The sequence below is a fragment of the Trichoderma ghanense genome (assembly GCF_004382785.1).
Source record: "Trichoderma ghanense strain CCMA-1212 chromosome Unknown scaffold_1, whole genome shotgun sequence".
In the NCBI taxonomy this organism is placed as follows: Eukaryota; Fungi; Ascomycota; class Sordariomycetes; order Hypocreales; family Hypocreaceae; genus Trichoderma; species Trichoderma ghanense.
Window position 1 is genome coordinate 117,222 of NW_027395664.1, and position 17,067 is coordinate 134,288.

The window sequence follows — 17,067 nt, forward strand, 5'->3', positions numbered from 1 at the left end:
AGCGAAGCCCACGAGACGCTCAACGAACGCGTAAAGGACTCTAGCTTGAGCTTGACTTTTTCGTCGTTCTCGCGCGTGGACGAAGACTAGGAGCATGTACACGACAAGGAGTTGGGTTGCCAGCATACCCACTCGCTGTCGCCCAGGTAAATGTCCTTGTCGATGCTGCTGTAGAGGTTGGCCTTTCTTTGGACGAGTGGGGTAGCGTTGAACAGGGTCCCAAGACTGTTCACACCGAGGAATGGAAGACTCTCTCTCATAGGGACCTCGGGCGGGTGGTAGAGCGATTGCGTGAAGAGTGATGATGAATCCGGTTTTAATGAACCGCCTGGAGGCTCACAGTGGAAACGAGCCTCTCGACATGCCAGGCAAGGTCAAGCATCTGTCGAACTGCCGTCGCAGTGGATGCCTCTCATATTGCAGTTTGAGCATCCCCTGGCGACTACGAGCATATCAGTTACTACCTGGCAAATTAGAGGCTGGGCCAAGGACAGAGCAAACCTTTGGGGAGGGCACGACTATGATCATCCGGAACGTCATGGAAGACGTCTGAGAGGGTTAATTTGAGCTCATGTGAGGGTGATTTGCTGCGGGGAAAATGTGTCTTGGCGATGTTGTGTTGCTAATATAATAGGCAGTGTCTGTTGTTACTACCCTCCCGGAATACCATGGCGTCTTCGCAGTGTCTGAATATTGACCATACTCGCGTAGCTGTCTAGCAGCTTGGAAGGTATTTCAATGCGAACAAAATAATACGATTTATACGCAGTAAGGGGTGAAATGAGATAGTGAGAAGGCATCCAAGTGAGCATAGATGGCCTGGAGTTACCTCGTTATTGGTCGTCTACCGATGCAATGCTTTTTCGGCACGACCAACATGCAGCTTTGATGTCTGTGGACTCCTATAAGAGGATGGATGGGTCAGTCTGAGATGCAGATAAAGAACGTGCTACCCCACAACCTCATGCTCTCCATGTTGCCTAGTATATGAGTCCCATATTTAGCACTGTTGGAGACACGATTACAATGGCTCACTGTTTCGCCTTCGTACTTGCGGCCGACACAGGCATCTGTCGAGGTTGGTTGCATGTAGTATGTTGAGCATCTACATACCGTCTGAGCTCGTGGTGCTGCAGGGTGTTGTATCAAGGCTCTGACGTTTGATGCTTTCAAGATGTTTTGATCCACAATTCAAGGCCCGCTCAAAGGCTCCCGCAATTGCGTCTAGCGCCGGTTGGTCGGAACCTGAAGAGGCTGTCGATTCGAGGGTCTGGGCGCTTGCGCAAGCATCATAGCAGCCGCGTCATTGATGTTGCTTTTGGAGTCTGTAGGCTAACAGGCATCTACTGACTAAATTAAGAGACAGATTGTCTCATAGTGAGCGTATACAATGAAAGCATCACAATCGGAAGACAGAGTGAGGCATGGACGAGAAACAGCAGGGCAAGGTCGCATCAAGGTCTTGTCTGTTTCAAAGCTCGTTAGAAGCCAATGCGAATGCGGCATGCTTCTTTTTTGGCTTCTTCAATAGTCTGCTTGCCGAGGCGCCCCATAAGGCACAGGTGGCTGTGGAACGCTAGGTTCGGGCTAGTCGAGCGAGCAAGAATCATGGTGAATGTCGGGGGTTGAGGCCTTTTCGACAAGGTGAGGCAAGCAATTGCTCGGTGTCTGTGCCGCTTGTTTGCGTGTTGGTCGCAGATATGAGGTCATAGGCATCATTGTATGGAGAGTGGAGGACAAGGTGGCGGGATGAAAGTAATACTCGCACCTCTTCAGATTGAATAGGCATCCTGTTGTAAATCGAACTGTTTCGTATTTGTATGGCAATCTAGCTATTGAATAATAAGGCATGCACCTCGTAACATGGCCGACTCATGCAGTGGTTCCTTTATTTCCCACGGTGACCCTTTTCAGGGTCGGCGGGTCTTGGCGGGGGGTCCGAATGGACTGACTGATCGGGCCGAGGCTCGCCGCGATGGTCCCCCCAAAAGCTGAGGTGGGATTTTTTTGGTCCCAAGTTCTTCTCCATATCTGCACTCACACACACATACCTAATAATTAGGTACGCAGTTGTGGATGCAAGCGGTGCTCCCGCATTTGATGCCATGCCCGCTATACGCGTATTTTGTGGATGAATCGTTCTGTCGACGATGCTTGTCACGTACCTCGGCATGCAGCATCTGCCGGATCGTGCAGCAGAGCAGATGGAAAGAATACCCACGTCTCCGTCACTCTGATATCGAGACACGCACAGCACGCAAGCTGACGACTTCTCGAATCCTTCGCAGGAGCCGCAATGAGAACATCAGCCTCTCCACAGGCGGCGGTACCTTTTGTACAAGCACCAACAGGCACCCATCCTGTACGCCAAGGCAAGGCATCCATCTCATCCTTGGATCCTGGACGAGGCACAAACGCCGACAATGCGTCATCATGCGAGGGGCAGGACTTGCCCGAGCTGGTACCCGATACTTCTCTCTCAAGCGTCTCAGCCGTATCACTTAGCTGTTACTGCTACTTTGCCTGCAAGTCATTTTTTAGCAGCCACTTCAGCAACCTGATCCATTTCATCGAGATTTTGGCCATTCAAAAAAGCTCGATTTCTCTGTCGCGTGCGCCAAGTGCGACCCCCGTCATAGCATCCTCTTTTTTTTTCTTCTGTGTCTGCCATGCTTCTCAACTCGTACTCGCATCGGGGCTAAAAGTAAGGTAGAGTCATAGAAACCGTGGGTGGCTTTTCTTTTTTCTTCCTTTTCTTTTTCCCGTTTCTCGTTGCTCCTCTTCATCGCTTCTCTCATCACCTTTCAAGTCTCAGTCTCATAGCCAGCAACTCACACAGCCAGTCCAGTTTACCTGCATTCAGCCTCACCACATCATCAGCCAGGATCCGAATAAGCACAGCACAACTCGCTCCCCCTGTCATCTTTCGTCTCTGTTCTGCTCCACCGCCGATTCCTGCCCATCTCGAATCCCCGGCTTCCGCGCGCGCCCTGCCCTGCCGTCGACCAATCCAGCAAAATAGGCGCGCAGACGAGGCCTGTGCCAGCAGTCTAGCAATCTGGCAATCAAGCTGCTCGCTCGACCTGACCAGGTATGCATTCGGGGCCCACGGACTGACTGAGGGCCTCTAGGGGCTTCAATGGCGATGCAGTAGCACCACGGAGCAACTGCTAATGACAACAGGACGTCCTCCGCTTATAAACAAGCTTGGTCGGCCCACTCGGAGCCTGACGTTGCCCGAGTCCGTCTGGCCTCGATCTCTTGTCGGTCTACTCTCTTCTGCTGGACGGGCATAGCTCGTAACTCGTTTCAACTTTTTCCGCAAGGCTTCAGTCAGATCCTGCCGGCGCTTCTCTCACTGCGCTCCGTTTCGCCTCGCATCGTCGCCTCGATCCCCTTTCCGCGCGCATCCGATCTGACCCTCGCCCGAAGCTTCACCTCGGGCTGCTGCGACTCTCCGTCGGGTGGTCGCCTGTCTCAGTCGTACTGGCCTCACAGCATGGAATATGCCTCCCCCGTTATCATCGTCAGCGGACGTCGGCGACAGCCAATTGGCCTCGACAAAGGACGGTAGCATCAAGAGTCCCGCCAACGGCACCTCCGGCAGCGCTGAATCCCGGCCGCTGCCTGTGCCAGCACGCCGGCCCACGACTCTGCTGTCGCGTGCGCCCACTCAGCAACTGCAAAATGGAAGGGACAAGGAAAAGGAACCAAAGGGCGTCATCATAAGAACCATGTCTTCAACCCCGCCGACACCCGCCGCCCTGGATCCTCTGGGCACTGTATGTCTCCCCGGATGTCTTCGACTATTTATATGCTAGTTCAAGTCACGCGCGAGATGCTAATGCAGAACACGGCTCCTAGCAAATCTTCCTCAGGACCAACAGCGGCACCATTGAGACGTCCCTCGCTCAGCGCCTGCGCGGCTCGACCAAGCCCGATAGCCCGACGACGGAGAGCTTCCCTAGGAAGAGCTTCGGCATCGAGAGCACAACCCGCCTGGCGAATGGCCTGCCCGAACCCCCCAAGGACCGAAAGTATGTTTGCGCCCAAGCGCCCCTTGCCACTGACTTCCGTTCGGCGCGTGCTAATGCTTTGCGCTGCAGGAAGGGAACCTCGTTCTTGAGCCGCTTTGGCATGCGGAGCGCCTTCAGGAGATACGACAACGATGCGCCCGACTCCGACTCCGAGCTGGGCGAGCAGCGCACCGAGGGAAGCAGCGCTCGTGCCCCCATGTCCGTCTTGAGCGAAGGCGGCGGCTACATTCCGCTTTACAAAGAGCCTCCCCGCTACATTCGCGTGAAATCGCACAACAGCAGACGCCGTGACTTTAACCGTCTGTTCCTGGCGCAGGAGCTCCTCGGACCCAAGCCGGACAAGGAGGACGAATCGTCGCAGGGCCGCGTCCCTGCCACAGCCGTGGGCACGAAGCTTCTCAAGGCGGGGGATGCCATCTGGGCCGCCGAGTTCAGCCTTGATGGTCGCTACCTTGCCGTGGCAGGCAAGGACCAGGTCGTCCGCGTCTTTGCCGTCATCTCGACCGAAGAGGAGCGCAGAGCGCACGAGGCAGAAGAGGAGGCCGACAGAGAAGCGCAGGGCAAGACGAAGGGAGAGCGGCTCAGCGCACCCGTCTTTCGAAACAAGCCGATTCGCGAGTTTCAGGCGCATACCGGAGAAGTCCTGGCCCTCTGCTGGAGCAAGAACAACTTTCTCCTGTCAACATCGATGGACAAGACGGTAAGGCTCTGGCACGTCAGCAGAGAGGAATGCCTCGCCACATTTGCGCACCACGACTTGGTCACATCCGTCGCCTTCCACCCCACCGACGACCGCTATTTCCTCGCAGGCTCTCTAGATGCGCAGCTCCGGCTTTGGAACATACCAGACAGGACCGTAGCCTTTTCCGCCTCTGCCAACGAATTCATCACGGCCGTAGCCTTTACTCCCGACGGCACCACGGCTATTTGCGGCGTCTTGAGCGGCATGTGTTCGTTCTACGAGACGGAGGGGCTCAAGGTCAAGTTTCAGATTCACGCTCGATCATCTCGAGGGAAAAACGCAAAGGGCAGCAAAATCACAGGCATCAAGACAGCCACGACGGCCGGTACGAACGAGGTCAAGGTATTAATCACCTCCAACGACTCTCGCGTTCGCATCTACAACCTCGACTCGCGGTCCCTCGAAGTCAAGTTTAAAGGGCTGGAGAACCAGTCTAGCCAAATCCACGCGCGGTTTAGCGACGACGGTACCTATGTCATCTGCGGCAGCGAAGATCGAAAGGCGTACATTTGGAACACAAATACAGCAGAAGCCGACAGCAAGGACCGCCAGCCGTACGAGTCCTTCGACGCCCATCCAGAGGTCGTCACTGCGGCGCTGCTGGCACCCACGCGCACCAGGCAGCTGCTCAGCGCATCGGGGGATCCCATCTTTGATCTGTGCAACCCGCCACCCGTGCTGCTTCGCAGCCTTGACGAGGCTGCTCTCAGCCAGACGGAGGTGTCGGAAGCGGGGACAGAAATCCACCACCCGGCGCCGCCGTCGAGCATCAAGAAGCCAGAGGAGAGCCCGGCCTACCTGGAGCGCAGCAAGCATCTGGATGGCAACATCATTGTCACGACGGACAGGACAGGCACGATCAAGGTATTCCGCCAGGATTGTGCATACGCCAAGCGCCAGCAGAACATGTGGGAACTGGGCTCCAAGTTCTCCAGCAAGGTCAGCGGGCTGGGGCGGAGCGGCAGCATCATCACCAGGACAAGCGGCAGTGTGTCGAGGCGGACCTCGCTCAACCTGAGCGCGGGCCAAGCCCAGCACCCGTCTGACCGGATCATCAGCTGGCGTCAGGACGTTGACGACGAAGGGCGAGCACACCGCAACGTGACGCCAGCGAGGAGCGAGCGGTCTTCGTCGCCAAGGAAACTGCCTAGGTCTCCGGCTCACCTCTCGTCCACTACGAATCCCTCAGCGCAAGCCCGAAAGCCAGTCGCTTCCCCAAGCGGCTCATCGGCGCGCCCGCAGAGGAACAGCCTCGCCAGCCCGACGGGCAGCATACGGAGCCGTCGATCGATAGGAACGTTGGACGGGGGGTCGCAGCCGCCCACGCCGAGCTTCAACTTCATCAGCGTGGCGGAGTCGGACGAGAACGAAAAGGAGGGCGGCTTCTGGAACCTCAGCCGGTGGAGAGGCAGCATTTCGGGGTTGCGATATTCCGTCAGCGCAAGCTCACCCACAGAATCTACCCACGAGGCAGCCGCGGCTGCTGCTGGTGACGGTCAATCGAAGGCCAACGACCTCTTGAAGCCTCCTAGTCGGACAGCCGCTCGGAGGAGCATTGGCGTCACCGATCTCAACAGGCCCAAGGTTGTGGAAGACCAGGCCAACAGAAGAAAGTCAATGGGGCCAGCTGTTCGGTCGAGCAAGTCACAGGAGACGACGGCCCTGGGCATGAGTGTCATTGACGAAAACAAGTCTGGTCAGTCACTGTCCAAGAGGCGGGCTGATTCTGGCGTGGGAAGGATGAGCGACGATGCAGCTTAGTGCGAAGGGTGAAGGGCAAAAGTGTTCTGTTTCTGTTTCGTGATTTTGTTTACTCCTCTCTGCGGCGGTGCCTGTGATGGGCGACCCGGCTTTGTTCCGGCGTGTCATCGACTGTCTTTTTTTTTAGGTTTTTTTTTTTTTTTTTTTTTTTTTTTTCACTCCTTTCAACATCATTCATCATCACGGCTGCATCCGGAGCGTGGAGTTTCTTGTCTACATTTTTTTCTTATACGAGGTGGCCGGCGGTCATGGAAAAAGGCTACGTGTGTGGCTTTTATTTTGGGAACACGGGACAGTGACTTGTCGGGTATTTCCTTTCTTTTTTGTGTATTGGTGGGAGTTGTAGACTGGGGGAAGTCCGTTATTGATATCATGGGGTTTTTTGAAACGTGGGACGCGCAACGACAGAGCAATAGAGCGGGCGGTTTACGACGAGAAAATGCAATCTTGTGAAAATGTCCATTGTGGTATATGATATATTTGCACAGACTAGCCGTGACTGATGCGCCTGTCTATATCATACCGTCCTCCCAAGTGGTATCCTCCTATTTCCTATCCTTGTATGTGTATCCTCCTCTGTCGCGACTCTTTGTCTCGTCTCGTCCATTGCGCGTTCAAATTTAGGCCTACATCACACACACGTCAGCCACAATCCACCCAGCCATTCCTCCACGTCCCACCTCGGGGACTGAAAGGGAGGAAGAAGATCAGGGATAGTTGGGTTAACTCACCCCCTTGGCCTTCTCCGCCGTAGCCTCCGCCAACTTCTGCAGGGCAGGCGGGTTCGCGCCGCTCAGCGACTCGCTCTTCTCGCCGTTCTCGAAGACGAAGAAGGCGGGGATGCTGCGGATGCCGAGCTCCATGGCGAGGTCGGGCACCTCGTCGGTGTCGAAGCGGGCGAAGGCGAACTTTTCGGGGACGGCGAGGGCGTCGGCGTGCTTTGCGAAGAGAGGGGAGATTGCCTTGCAGGGGCCGCACCAGGTTGCGTGGGCTTGGAGGGCGACGTAGGGTGTTGACTGGGTGAGGGCGTCGAATTCGGGCTTGGATTTGATGTCGATGACGGGCATTTTGGCGGTTGTTGGGTGGGGAGGGGGGGGGAGTTTGACCTGGTTTGTTTTGTTTGGGGGAGAGGGGAGAGAGGGGGGGTGGTTTGAGGTTGGGGTTTGTTGAGGTGGTGATAGTTGGAAGATGGAGGTTTGTAAGTATGGATGGATGGATTTATGCGTTTTTTTTTTCTGGGGTTGTGGTGGAGTTTTGGAGGGGAGCTGTTGATGATGTAAGTGTAACTTTGTGAGCCTCGGGATGTACCGAGAAGGGTTGCTCAAGAGCAGTTTTTGTTTAGTATATTCAGGCTTGTTTTGTTTTCCTGTAGATAAGATTGAAGAAAAGCAGAATAGAGCTACTGGAGAGCGTTCTTGTAACCATTTATATATGGCTTTGGGTAATGTGATCCAATGCGTAATCACTCCTCGAAGCTCCGTCGAGGGCGGCCGGGGGCACAATTACAAATGCCATCAAGGTCGCGTCGCCTTTTACTGCCCGACCTTCTGACGCACGTAATTACAGTGCGCAACGTACAAGGACTAAGCTGTACATGTACAGTACCTACACTAGACCCCTGTTTTAGACGCTGAGATGGTGGCAGGAGTACGTACACGAAGGGTACTGTGGTGCGGGCGTGTTGGCGGGAGCTGTTTGGCCTTCTTCTCGGGTGTTGGGTATGGCGTGCTTGTGGGGGGAAGGGGAGGAAAGAGGGGGATTGCTTTTTGTTGCTGACAAAAGAAGGTGTTGAAGCTGGGGAGCGGATGTCGCAATGTTGGAGGCCCGGGATGTCGTGTAAAGGAATCGGGAAGCTGGATATGACGTATGATTGCTTTGTCTTTGCCCTACTGTGTAGTAGAAATTGTATGAATTATATATATGGTGAGCTGGGGGCTGTAGAAAGGGACTTGGAACTTGCCGGTTGGGTGTGATGCACAGTCGAGCTCTTTTCAAGCTTGTCCATGTACTTCGTAACCTCCCTTGTCATTCCTTTATATGCAGGGCATCACTCTGCAGTTGATTTTTCCAGCTCGTTTATTGTATGCATGTGACTATCTTGAAATCCGTCAATTCAAAGTTCGAGTAATTGATATGTATGTGAGACTGAAAACGGGCAACTTATTGCGACTGCGTTAGATCTGGGGGTGAGGGAGGCTGCATTTGTCAGCTTTGTCTGATTCAAAGGGTCGGCCCTTATTTGCTGGCTTCTGACATGCGCTGGGACAGCCAATCCGAGTATCTTGAGTATGCGGTTCATCTCTGATGGAGTAGAGGATTCTAAATAATTCATAGCTTCAGCTACACTTTCGATCTTCGATGCCTGAGCTACGCCAGCTGGTCGGTTCTCACATCATAGTAGCTCTCTATAGCACGGTCTACCAAAATATGAGCTCTAAACCAATCCATATGCTCTCAGTTTTCAAAATGTCAAATTATCCTTCCTCCTCACAGTATAACAGACATTGTCTAGACCCAAGAGCAGGGACATCGCCGTTCCCAGCATTTGAACTTGACATGAGCCGTCGATCCTGAACTCCAGAACCCTGCCGTAATGCAATACTTCCAGAGTGAAAAAAGCAAGTCTATTTGATATATCAATGCTGGGCAGCATTCTGCTTCAAACGCAAACAGAGGAACGTCATCCTCATGCTGCCTACGCTCTAGGCTTCAAACGGATATACAGAGGTCCCTTTTGCCATCCGATGTAAACCTTGGACTTGACATCCCAGCCGATGCTCTCGTCAAGAAGCTCAATGTCATACCGCCAGATGAGCCTCGCCAAGATGAGACGCATTTCAGCATAAGCAAGACTCCAATCGCCGGTGCTTCATTAGCCGTGCTTCAACCAAGAAGATTGAGATGAAGATGAGCATATGGACTTACTTCTTGCCAATGCAAACTCTCGGACCGACGGAGAAGGGAGTAAATATACTCTTTTGATCGTTTACAAAGCGAGAGTCTCCAAGCCAGCGCTCGGGGACGAAATGCTCCGGCTCGGTCCAGAATTCAGGGTAGTGAAACAGGGTCCAATACCAAATGTCAATGTGAGTCTATCAAAGCCTCATCAGCTCCGAGACTAGATGGTCATTGTTCGGTAGAAACCTACTCCAGGGGGAACCCAGTGTCCGGCAATAACATCCCCCTTCTCATTGATCGTTCTCGGCGTCGTGCCAGGGACCGGCGAGTGAAGCCGCATTGCCTCGTCCAGAACAGCAAGCATGTAGTTCAAGCGGCCGACGCTCACGAGGTCAATTTCGTCTTCCGACCTGAACGAAGACCGGACCTCGTCGCACAGCTTCTTCAGGGGCGCCGGGTTGCGGCCAAGGTAGTATGTGGCGGCGGTCAGCGCAACAGCCGTCGTTTCCGAGCCGGCTATGATGAGAAGGGCAGCATTGGCAGTGAGTTCTTGAAGCGTCACCTCCTGTACGCGGTTTCCAGAGTTAGCATCATACACCATATATCGCTCGCCCGCTTAGGTCTTTTTTCATCCTCTGCTTACGTCTTTCCCCTTCCTGGACGTCATCGCAGCAATGAAGTCCTTGCGGTCCGTCACCGTGTCTAGCCTCTTGCGGACTTTCTGCTCAGACAGTCTGCTGTGCTCCTTGAACTTGTCCATCATCGCCTTGGGCGTGAGCATGACGAGGACCTTGTAGAGAAGCGGCATACGCCTGAACGTCGCATCAATGGACACGTTTTTCACACCGTCAAACACCATCTCGACCCATGGGTGAAACTGAGAGTTTTCAAGACACCCAAAGGGCTCACCAAAGGCCAGGTCGCCGATGATGTCAAACGTTGCCCAGTTGTACCTGGCCGCGATGTCAATCTTGTCCCCTCTGGCACTCTCCTCTTCGAGTTTCTCAAATAGCCTCTCGACGTAGGTCATGATCAGGGGCTGCTGGTCAAGCATGGCCTGGTTCGAGAATCCGTTTGCCATGCTCTTTCGATGCCGGGTGTGGTTTTCCCAGTCGGCAGATAAAATGGTGCCGGTGACGAGCATGTTTCGGGCCCTTTCCTTGCCGTTTTCCAGCTGGCCCGCCTTGCGGTGGCCGGAGAGGTCGGTTATCGCGTCCGGGTGGCAAAAGACCAGATGGTCCGGGGCGACTCTGATGACAGGGCCGTATTTTTGATGCAATGGGATCAACAACTTGTGGCCATCACCCGAGAGCTCGAGGCGAGCGTAGAATCCATAGTGGACGGCCCATAGCTTTGGACCAGGGAAGTGCCTCAGAGGGTGGAAGAACAAGTTGTAAACAATTGTGTATCCAACGTAGAGCAGCCCCTGTTTCCCGGTCAGAATCACGATTCAGAATGGTTGTGGGGAGCATCAGATGTCGTTACCGATATGGCCACCAACAATGGTATAGTGACCGTAGGCTTCAATGAGATGATGGGAGCAAAGTTATACGTGAGGATAGCCATCTTGCCTGGTTGATACCAATAGCAAGCAAGATGATACTCTCCTTGTAAACTTCCAGAGCAGAGGTAGACATTCAAGACCCCAAAACGGAAAGCATACTTCGTCCACACGGCCATTTATATACACACTAATCTGGTCCTTATCCTAGCCAGTCTCAAGAGCTCGTCATGATCATGCATGAGCGGGGTAGACATACATACCAGCACGAGGAGCAACACACAGTTTGTACGCAGCTTGCTTCCCTCAAAGATCCGTTCCTCTGTTCCTTTGAAGTTACTCGTAACTTTGCTGCAGCGGACAACCACTCCCAACAAATTACATCATCACCATTCATCCTAGAATCCCATGTCCAGCTGTTTCTTTCTTCTCAATTACGAGATTGCTGATAGCTCATTTACTTGGATCTAACACAAAACTTCTTGCACAGTCTTCTCGACACATCCCTGCCCAATCCGATACGACATACGACATACGACATACGACATGTCGCTTACAGCGTAGCATCAGGGAAACCGGGTAATGGCGACCCTAAGCGTATCTTAGCACCATGTAGACGCATGTTCCCACTTGAAATCGCAACGCTATCATCACAGCACAGGTCCTCGGACTAAGTCGAGGCCGCTGTTCCTCTGTTATGGAGCATAAATGCAGCGCATCTAGGAAAAGCCCGAGATGAAGAGGGGCCGAAGTTTTCTCACGAGGTCTGATACCTCCCACATGTAACTCTGCGTTTGTCCAGAGGGCGTTTACGCCTTTGGTCCTCGAGGCGGTCCAGCAGATACTACTCGAGGCATGCATAATACCTGTGACGGATACTGGTTCAAAGTTGATGACTTCATAATTGCCGATTCCTTGAATTTCCGCATCCTTGAGGGCTGTTTAATATGGAGAGGTGCACCCACTTTCACATCTTTGCCCAGTCTGGACGGTGATATCTCTTCGATGTGCAGGAGCTTCTTGATCGGGCAGGAGAGCAAACTCCGGGGAGGGAGCCCCCGATGCGAGTACTGTGGCAAGAAGTCTTTCTTCAGACATGACTTTGAGACGTAGCCAATACGACCTCGCTTATCAGCCACTCACAGTTCCTTATTGTGAGACTCGCCATCTATATGATGCAGATGATTACTGTATCTGTAAATGTGTTGTCCGTTTAAGTCTATCGGATGACGGATGGCAGAATATATCGTCTTCTCTATGACCGACTTCAACTATTTCGGGGGAGGCAATGTATGGAGTAGGTAGTTAAGATAGTGTTGATATCACCTCTCCACCATAGGTTCTGAGCCCCTAAAGTCTTCAAAGTTGCATGTTGCCGAATCCGAATCATAATTTTACAGTAGAATATGCGCAGTGGACGCAAGAAAGAGAGATGGAGCTGCGAAATGGCCCGATTTGACGACATGGGTCAGCGATGTGAGGCTCGGAGAAGCCACCATTCGGTCGAGACGAGATGAACTTGCTTAGGTTTAGGATGATTCGTCCAATATATTTAACTTTGACGAACTGTTACTTTCGTCCCTTGTCCTCGAACTTGGACTTGTCGCTGATGCAGCTCTAAGGATATACGAGATGGGAAGCAAGTGGAATGATTATGCTCACAACCATCCCAAGCTACTGTTCTCCTGTTCAGCCGAACACGCATGAATCTTGGTCGCGAAGCGTCGAAGGGCTTTGTCAACGCCACGCTGCTCATCTGCTGATCTCTCCGTGCAACACGAAGATAACTGTTGAGATGCTTGCAGGCACAGTGCTTCAGTGTCTGCGTACGTGACCAATGCTACCTATTGCTTTCCTTGAGATACAGGTACCTTTGAGTTCTCTGCATTCTGTTTTGTACATCGTCAAGTCAAATAATGAAGCCATTCACGCCTTGAAAGGGGCCCCTTGGTAGTATTTACATTCCTTGTTTTTATGTTTACTTACGCCCCAGCTTGGTGGACTTTCAGACCCTAAAACTGTCAAGCGTCAGCTGCAGTTCGAATCTTGAAGCTCTGGGTCAGGTAAGAGATACCGGCTTGAATACTGAAGCTTGCATCAGCTGTTGGTGTTCCGTAGCATTAAACGCCTCGAAGCCAGCATCGTGACTCTCAAGCATAAGAGAAGAATATCACGACCCACCGCTTTAACACTGTTGGGATTAGACCAACTTCAGGATTTTGAAAGAGACGTAGCTTGCAGGCGGGCTGGCCTCCAGGCAATAGCTGCACAGAGGCCGCGTTCGCTAAGCAAAGAGTTTATGACACAGAGAACCACGAGTCTGATGGCCGCGCAGAACCCAGGTTCGTAAGATAAGTGGCTGCGAGAACAGGGTTAGGCCGGCATAGTCTTCGAGCCAGGGCATGGTCCTCAAGACAGGACTAGCCTAAGTGCACATAAGGTGCGGTTAGAATGAATGGAGGCGATTCATCTTACCTGTCATGTGATATGTAAGACGGCTTCCAAAGCATAGTACAATATATCAAACTTCTTAGTGGTCCATTGCAGCTATATGAGCCACGGGGTAGAGCTCTTGAATCCGCAGGAACGTTTAGCAGCTTACTGTTTCAAAGCAGGGGTAAGCGATGTTAAAGCATGACGGGCTGCATCATCTGTAAATAAAGACGCCTGGTATAGTCCCATGAGTTGTTGTTAGAATGAGTTCATGCCCTAAAAAGCCCCCATGAGACAGCTTTCCCTTGACTCTTGCGCACATGCCCGACCAGAGGTCGTCAACGAGGTGATGCCTTTTTCTTTTCTTGTGCAACACTGACATCGGTGGTATATAGGCTCTGAAAGACGAGGAATGCAGTCCTTTGGTCAGTACAAGAGCACGCCTGGTAGGTCATTTGTGAAGGTATCTAGTGATAAGCACCAGCATCGGATATGTTGTAGGCACACGGCCTCTCAAACTACGTCTGGGTATTCATTTGTCCCTTGACTAGATGAACATGAACTTGAATGTATGGTCAACCGGGCACAGCATTTCGAGTGTTGTATATTTCTTGCGTGCGAAAGTGAATGTCGTTGCATATAAAATCTACATCAAAAAGTCTTGAAATTCTCCGTTGGCCATCGTCAATTGTTGGACTCTCAAATAGGCATATGGCCCTGCCATCATCGACAGCTTCCAGCTCAGAGCGATCCCTCGGACCACTTGTAAGGCGGCCACGGGTAATCAGGATCCCACTTCAACTGAAGAACCATGGTTCCCTCCGGAAACTCCTTCTTGGTCCCATCCGAATAAGGGAACGGCCCCGAAGGATAATACGTCGTCCAGTCATTGACCACCCCAACAGCCTCTGCCACTCCATCCTTCAGCCGGGCATACGAATTGGGCGGCGCAATGTAGTCTCCCATCTGCTCGCCGCCCTTGTTGATCTCATACTCTCCCGGCTCGGCCCTGATCCAAACAGGCTGGCGATACTGATCCTTTTGCATGTCCAAGTTGTAGTCAAACACCTTGGGCTGCTCAAAGCCTTCTTTGACGGGAAACTCCACTCCGCAATTACCCAAATCTTCTTGGAGAGACGTGTTGCCGATGCTGTAGTTTGCATACACCATGGCCAGCTTGTCGGCTTTGACGAGAATCTTCCAGAGAACATTTGTGTTCTCGGCCTCTTTCCATTGCACGCGTTCGGCGTCGGCGAAGTGAGAAATGTACCAGACGGCGTTGCTCTCAATGGCCCTTTTGTCGAGGATGAGGAATTTGCCCTCGCGGCCGGCTTCACCTTCCCTTTGGCGGATGTACTCGTGGGATTTGCCGATATAGTCGTCTGGTGGGCGAACGATCTTGATGTGGAGGACGGGGTTGAAGGCCGCGTGGTTGCCTAGTTCAAAGGCGGATTTGAAGGCTTGCAGGTCATCGCTGGAGGGTTCGGTGAGGAGGTAGCATGTCAGGGTGGGAATGTTGTCATTAGGGGCGAAGAAGACCATGTTGAAGACTGTTGGCAAAACTCAAGCTCTCACAGACGAAGAGGAGTCTGTAAGTCATGCTCAAAGCTAATCATGAATAGCTCCAAGAGGCCAAGAAGGATTCATATATTGCCGAAAAGAGAAACTCGAAACATGATGAAGTATCTCGTATGCAGTCCCGACGATTAGGAAATGATTGGCGGACAAGGACAGCTTACTGGTGGCTCTCGGCAATACACCAGTTGTTTAGCGGCGGCTGCGCCTCTTTCGCAAATCCGCTTCATTAATGGGCTACGATGCGAGATTCATTTTTAGAACTGCTGCGGATCTTGGTACAGCCGTAGCTTCGTGACGCTTGGCATTGGTGGTTGGATGATCCAGCAAGGCGCTGGACCTTATATTCGAGGCAGAACTGACTTCATCTGTGGCTTACACTACTGATACAGCAAGTTGTATCATGTAAGCTGGAGGCAGTGTAGATGATAGAGCAATCAACACTCTTGATACACTGTTGTAAAGGCCAAATTCTTGAATTTCCCTTCGAATTCAAACGGCTTCATACCAGATTCAACGTAAAGCAAAACTAGGGAAATGACCTTACAGCATACCTAGCTGTAATACAAGACCTGAGCGCTGTTACACAAACGAGGGCCGCTCTCTCCAAGCAACACCAAATCAGTTTCAAGACACGAACATGCGCAACGTTGCACAAGACATATTAACGACTTCTTTCTTTCTAAATTATTCAAATAAAGAAGCAAAATGCAACATAAGTGGTTATTCTCACATTGTCAACGTGAGCAAAAAATTGGTGGTCTAATGAGTTGCATTCGCTATGATAACTAAGTAGAGCGTGTATATGTATTCTCAAGACTATCGTCTGCTCTCAAGCATATCAAGAATTCTCAATGTCGCTACCAACTCCTAGATTCGGATCCATCCCCCGCTCCATCAACACCCGCACGATATCCTCCCTCCCCTTGCTGGCAGCTATATGAAGACTGTTGCACCCTTCGCTGTCCACCAAAAACGGATTGGCCCCTAGAGAGAGCAGCATCCCCACGGCCTCAAGATGGCCAGCGTCAGCAGCATAATGAAGCGCAGTCCGCCCGCAAGTGTCTTTGGCATCTATTCTGGCCCCCCGACTAAGCAGGAGGCCCATGATTCCTATGTATCCGCCTCTCGCGGCCAGGTGAAGAGGGAACTGGCCACCAAGATGACCCTCTGGCGACAGGCTCGTGTTGCTCGGTCTGCTGATGAGGCTGATGGAAGCGTCGTAGGATAGGGCTGACGCTGGCGAATGCGAATCCTGAAAGGACGGAATGTCGAGCGATGCCGTGCTTGGGATGGGGCTGTGGCTGTGGTTGTGGTTGTCGAGAGAATCCCCAGACGGCAGAACGTTGCTCGTGGCGTCGGCATCGAAGAGAGGAGATGCGGCTGGCCAGAAGCTTGTCCATTGGTTGGCGGGCAGAGTCTGCCGGCTGTCGTAGTCGGATACGACCGAGGGCGTGAGAGGGCCGTATGGCGAAGAAGGGTTGGGTGATGTGATGGACATGAAGCTGCAGCTGTAGTCCTCTGGCGGGGGAACCATCTCTGGCCGTCGGGTGACGCAGCAGCAACACGGTCCCGGATGCAGCGGTGATACCCGAAGCTCGGGTGACTTGGACATTGCAGAGAGTCTCTGCTCGGCTTTCCGCCGTCCTGCGCGCATTGCAATGGTCATTTGATTGGTCTCGTGCCATCTGTGTTCCGTCTCCTTGACTCACTGTGCTTGCGCTGTGCGATTCTGTTTTGCTTCCTCCGCCTCTCTTTTGCAGCGTCCTCTGCGTCGACGATGCTATCAATACTGATCTTGTCCTCGATTTCCTCGTTGTTATGGATGGCAAGCTTTAAGTCATGCCGAGCCATAGTGGTGTGGTCTGGAGTATAAGACGAGGTCGCCATATCGTCTGCCTCTTCTCCTATCAATTGGCAATTGCTTTCTTGTGCTGTAGTTGCAATGTCACTGCTCGTTTCTCAGTCAATACAGTGACCTGTCCTTGATGAAGAGAACGAGGTCGGGCAAAGCCAACTCTCGTTATATAAAGTCTCACCTCAGGCACAGAACAGGGATGTCGTCGAAGGAATCTTATCGCAGACACCCTCGGCATTGGGGGCGGGCACACAGCTTCGCA

The 17,067-nt window shown here is 52.5% G+C and overlaps 5 protein-coding genes across 5 annotated transcripts; 1 reads left to right on the forward strand and 4 right to left on the reverse strand.

Annotated features, from left to right (window-relative positions):
* Nucleotides 1–3,506: 3,506 nt before the first annotated feature.
* CCMA1212_001389 (uncharacterized protein) lies at nt 3,507–6,540 on the forward strand (the record flags this gene model as incomplete). Its single annotated transcript, XM_073698817.1, has 3 exons — nt 3,507–3,782; nt 3,865–4,037; nt 4,107–6,540. 3 exons carry the CDS (start codon nt 3,507–3,509, stop codon nt 6,538–6,540), a joined length of 2,883 nt encoding a protein of 960 aa, XP_073562178.1.
* Nucleotides 6,541–7,160: 620 nt separating this feature from the next.
* Nucleotides 7,161–7,607, reverse strand: CCMA1212_001390 (Thioredoxin-like protein 1; the record flags this gene model as incomplete). The annotated part of the gene is made up of 2 exons (XM_073698818.1): nt 7,161–7,166; nt 7,272–7,607. The coding sequence occupies 2 exons, from the start codon at nt 7,605–7,607 to the stop codon at nt 7,161–7,163; spliced, it is 342 nt and encodes a 113-aa protein (XP_073562668.1).
* A 1,628-nt stretch (nt 7,608–9,235) lies between these two features.
* Nucleotides 9,236–11,004, reverse strand: CCMA1212_001391 (Isotrichodermin C-15 hydroxylase; the record flags this gene model as incomplete). The annotated part of the gene is made up of 5 exons (XM_073698819.1): nt 9,236–9,407; nt 9,466–9,632; nt 9,689–10,003; nt 10,082–10,864; nt 10,924–11,004. The coding sequence occupies 5 exons, from the start codon at nt 11,002–11,004 to the stop codon at nt 9,236–9,238; spliced, it is 1,518 nt and encodes a 505-aa protein (XP_073562667.1).
* A 3,109-nt stretch (nt 11,005–14,113) lies between these two features.
* Nucleotides 14,114–14,914, reverse strand: CCMA1212_001392 (uncharacterized protein; the record flags this gene model as incomplete). The annotated part of the gene is made up of 1 exon (XM_073698820.1): nt 14,114–14,914. One exon carries the CDS (start codon nt 14,912–14,914, stop codon nt 14,114–14,116), a length of 801 nt encoding a protein of 266 aa, XP_073562666.1.
* Nucleotides 14,915–15,788: 874 nt separating this feature from the next.
* On the reverse strand, nt 15,789–16,837 carry CCMA1212_001393 (Ankyrin repeat domain-containing protein 39; the record flags this gene model as incomplete). The annotated part of the gene is made up of 2 exons (XM_073698821.1): nt 15,789–16,594; nt 16,660–16,837. 2 exons carry the CDS (start codon nt 16,835–16,837, stop codon nt 15,789–15,791), a joined length of 984 nt encoding a protein of 327 aa, XP_073562665.1.
* Between the last annotated feature and the right edge of the window lie 230 nt (nt 16,838–17,067).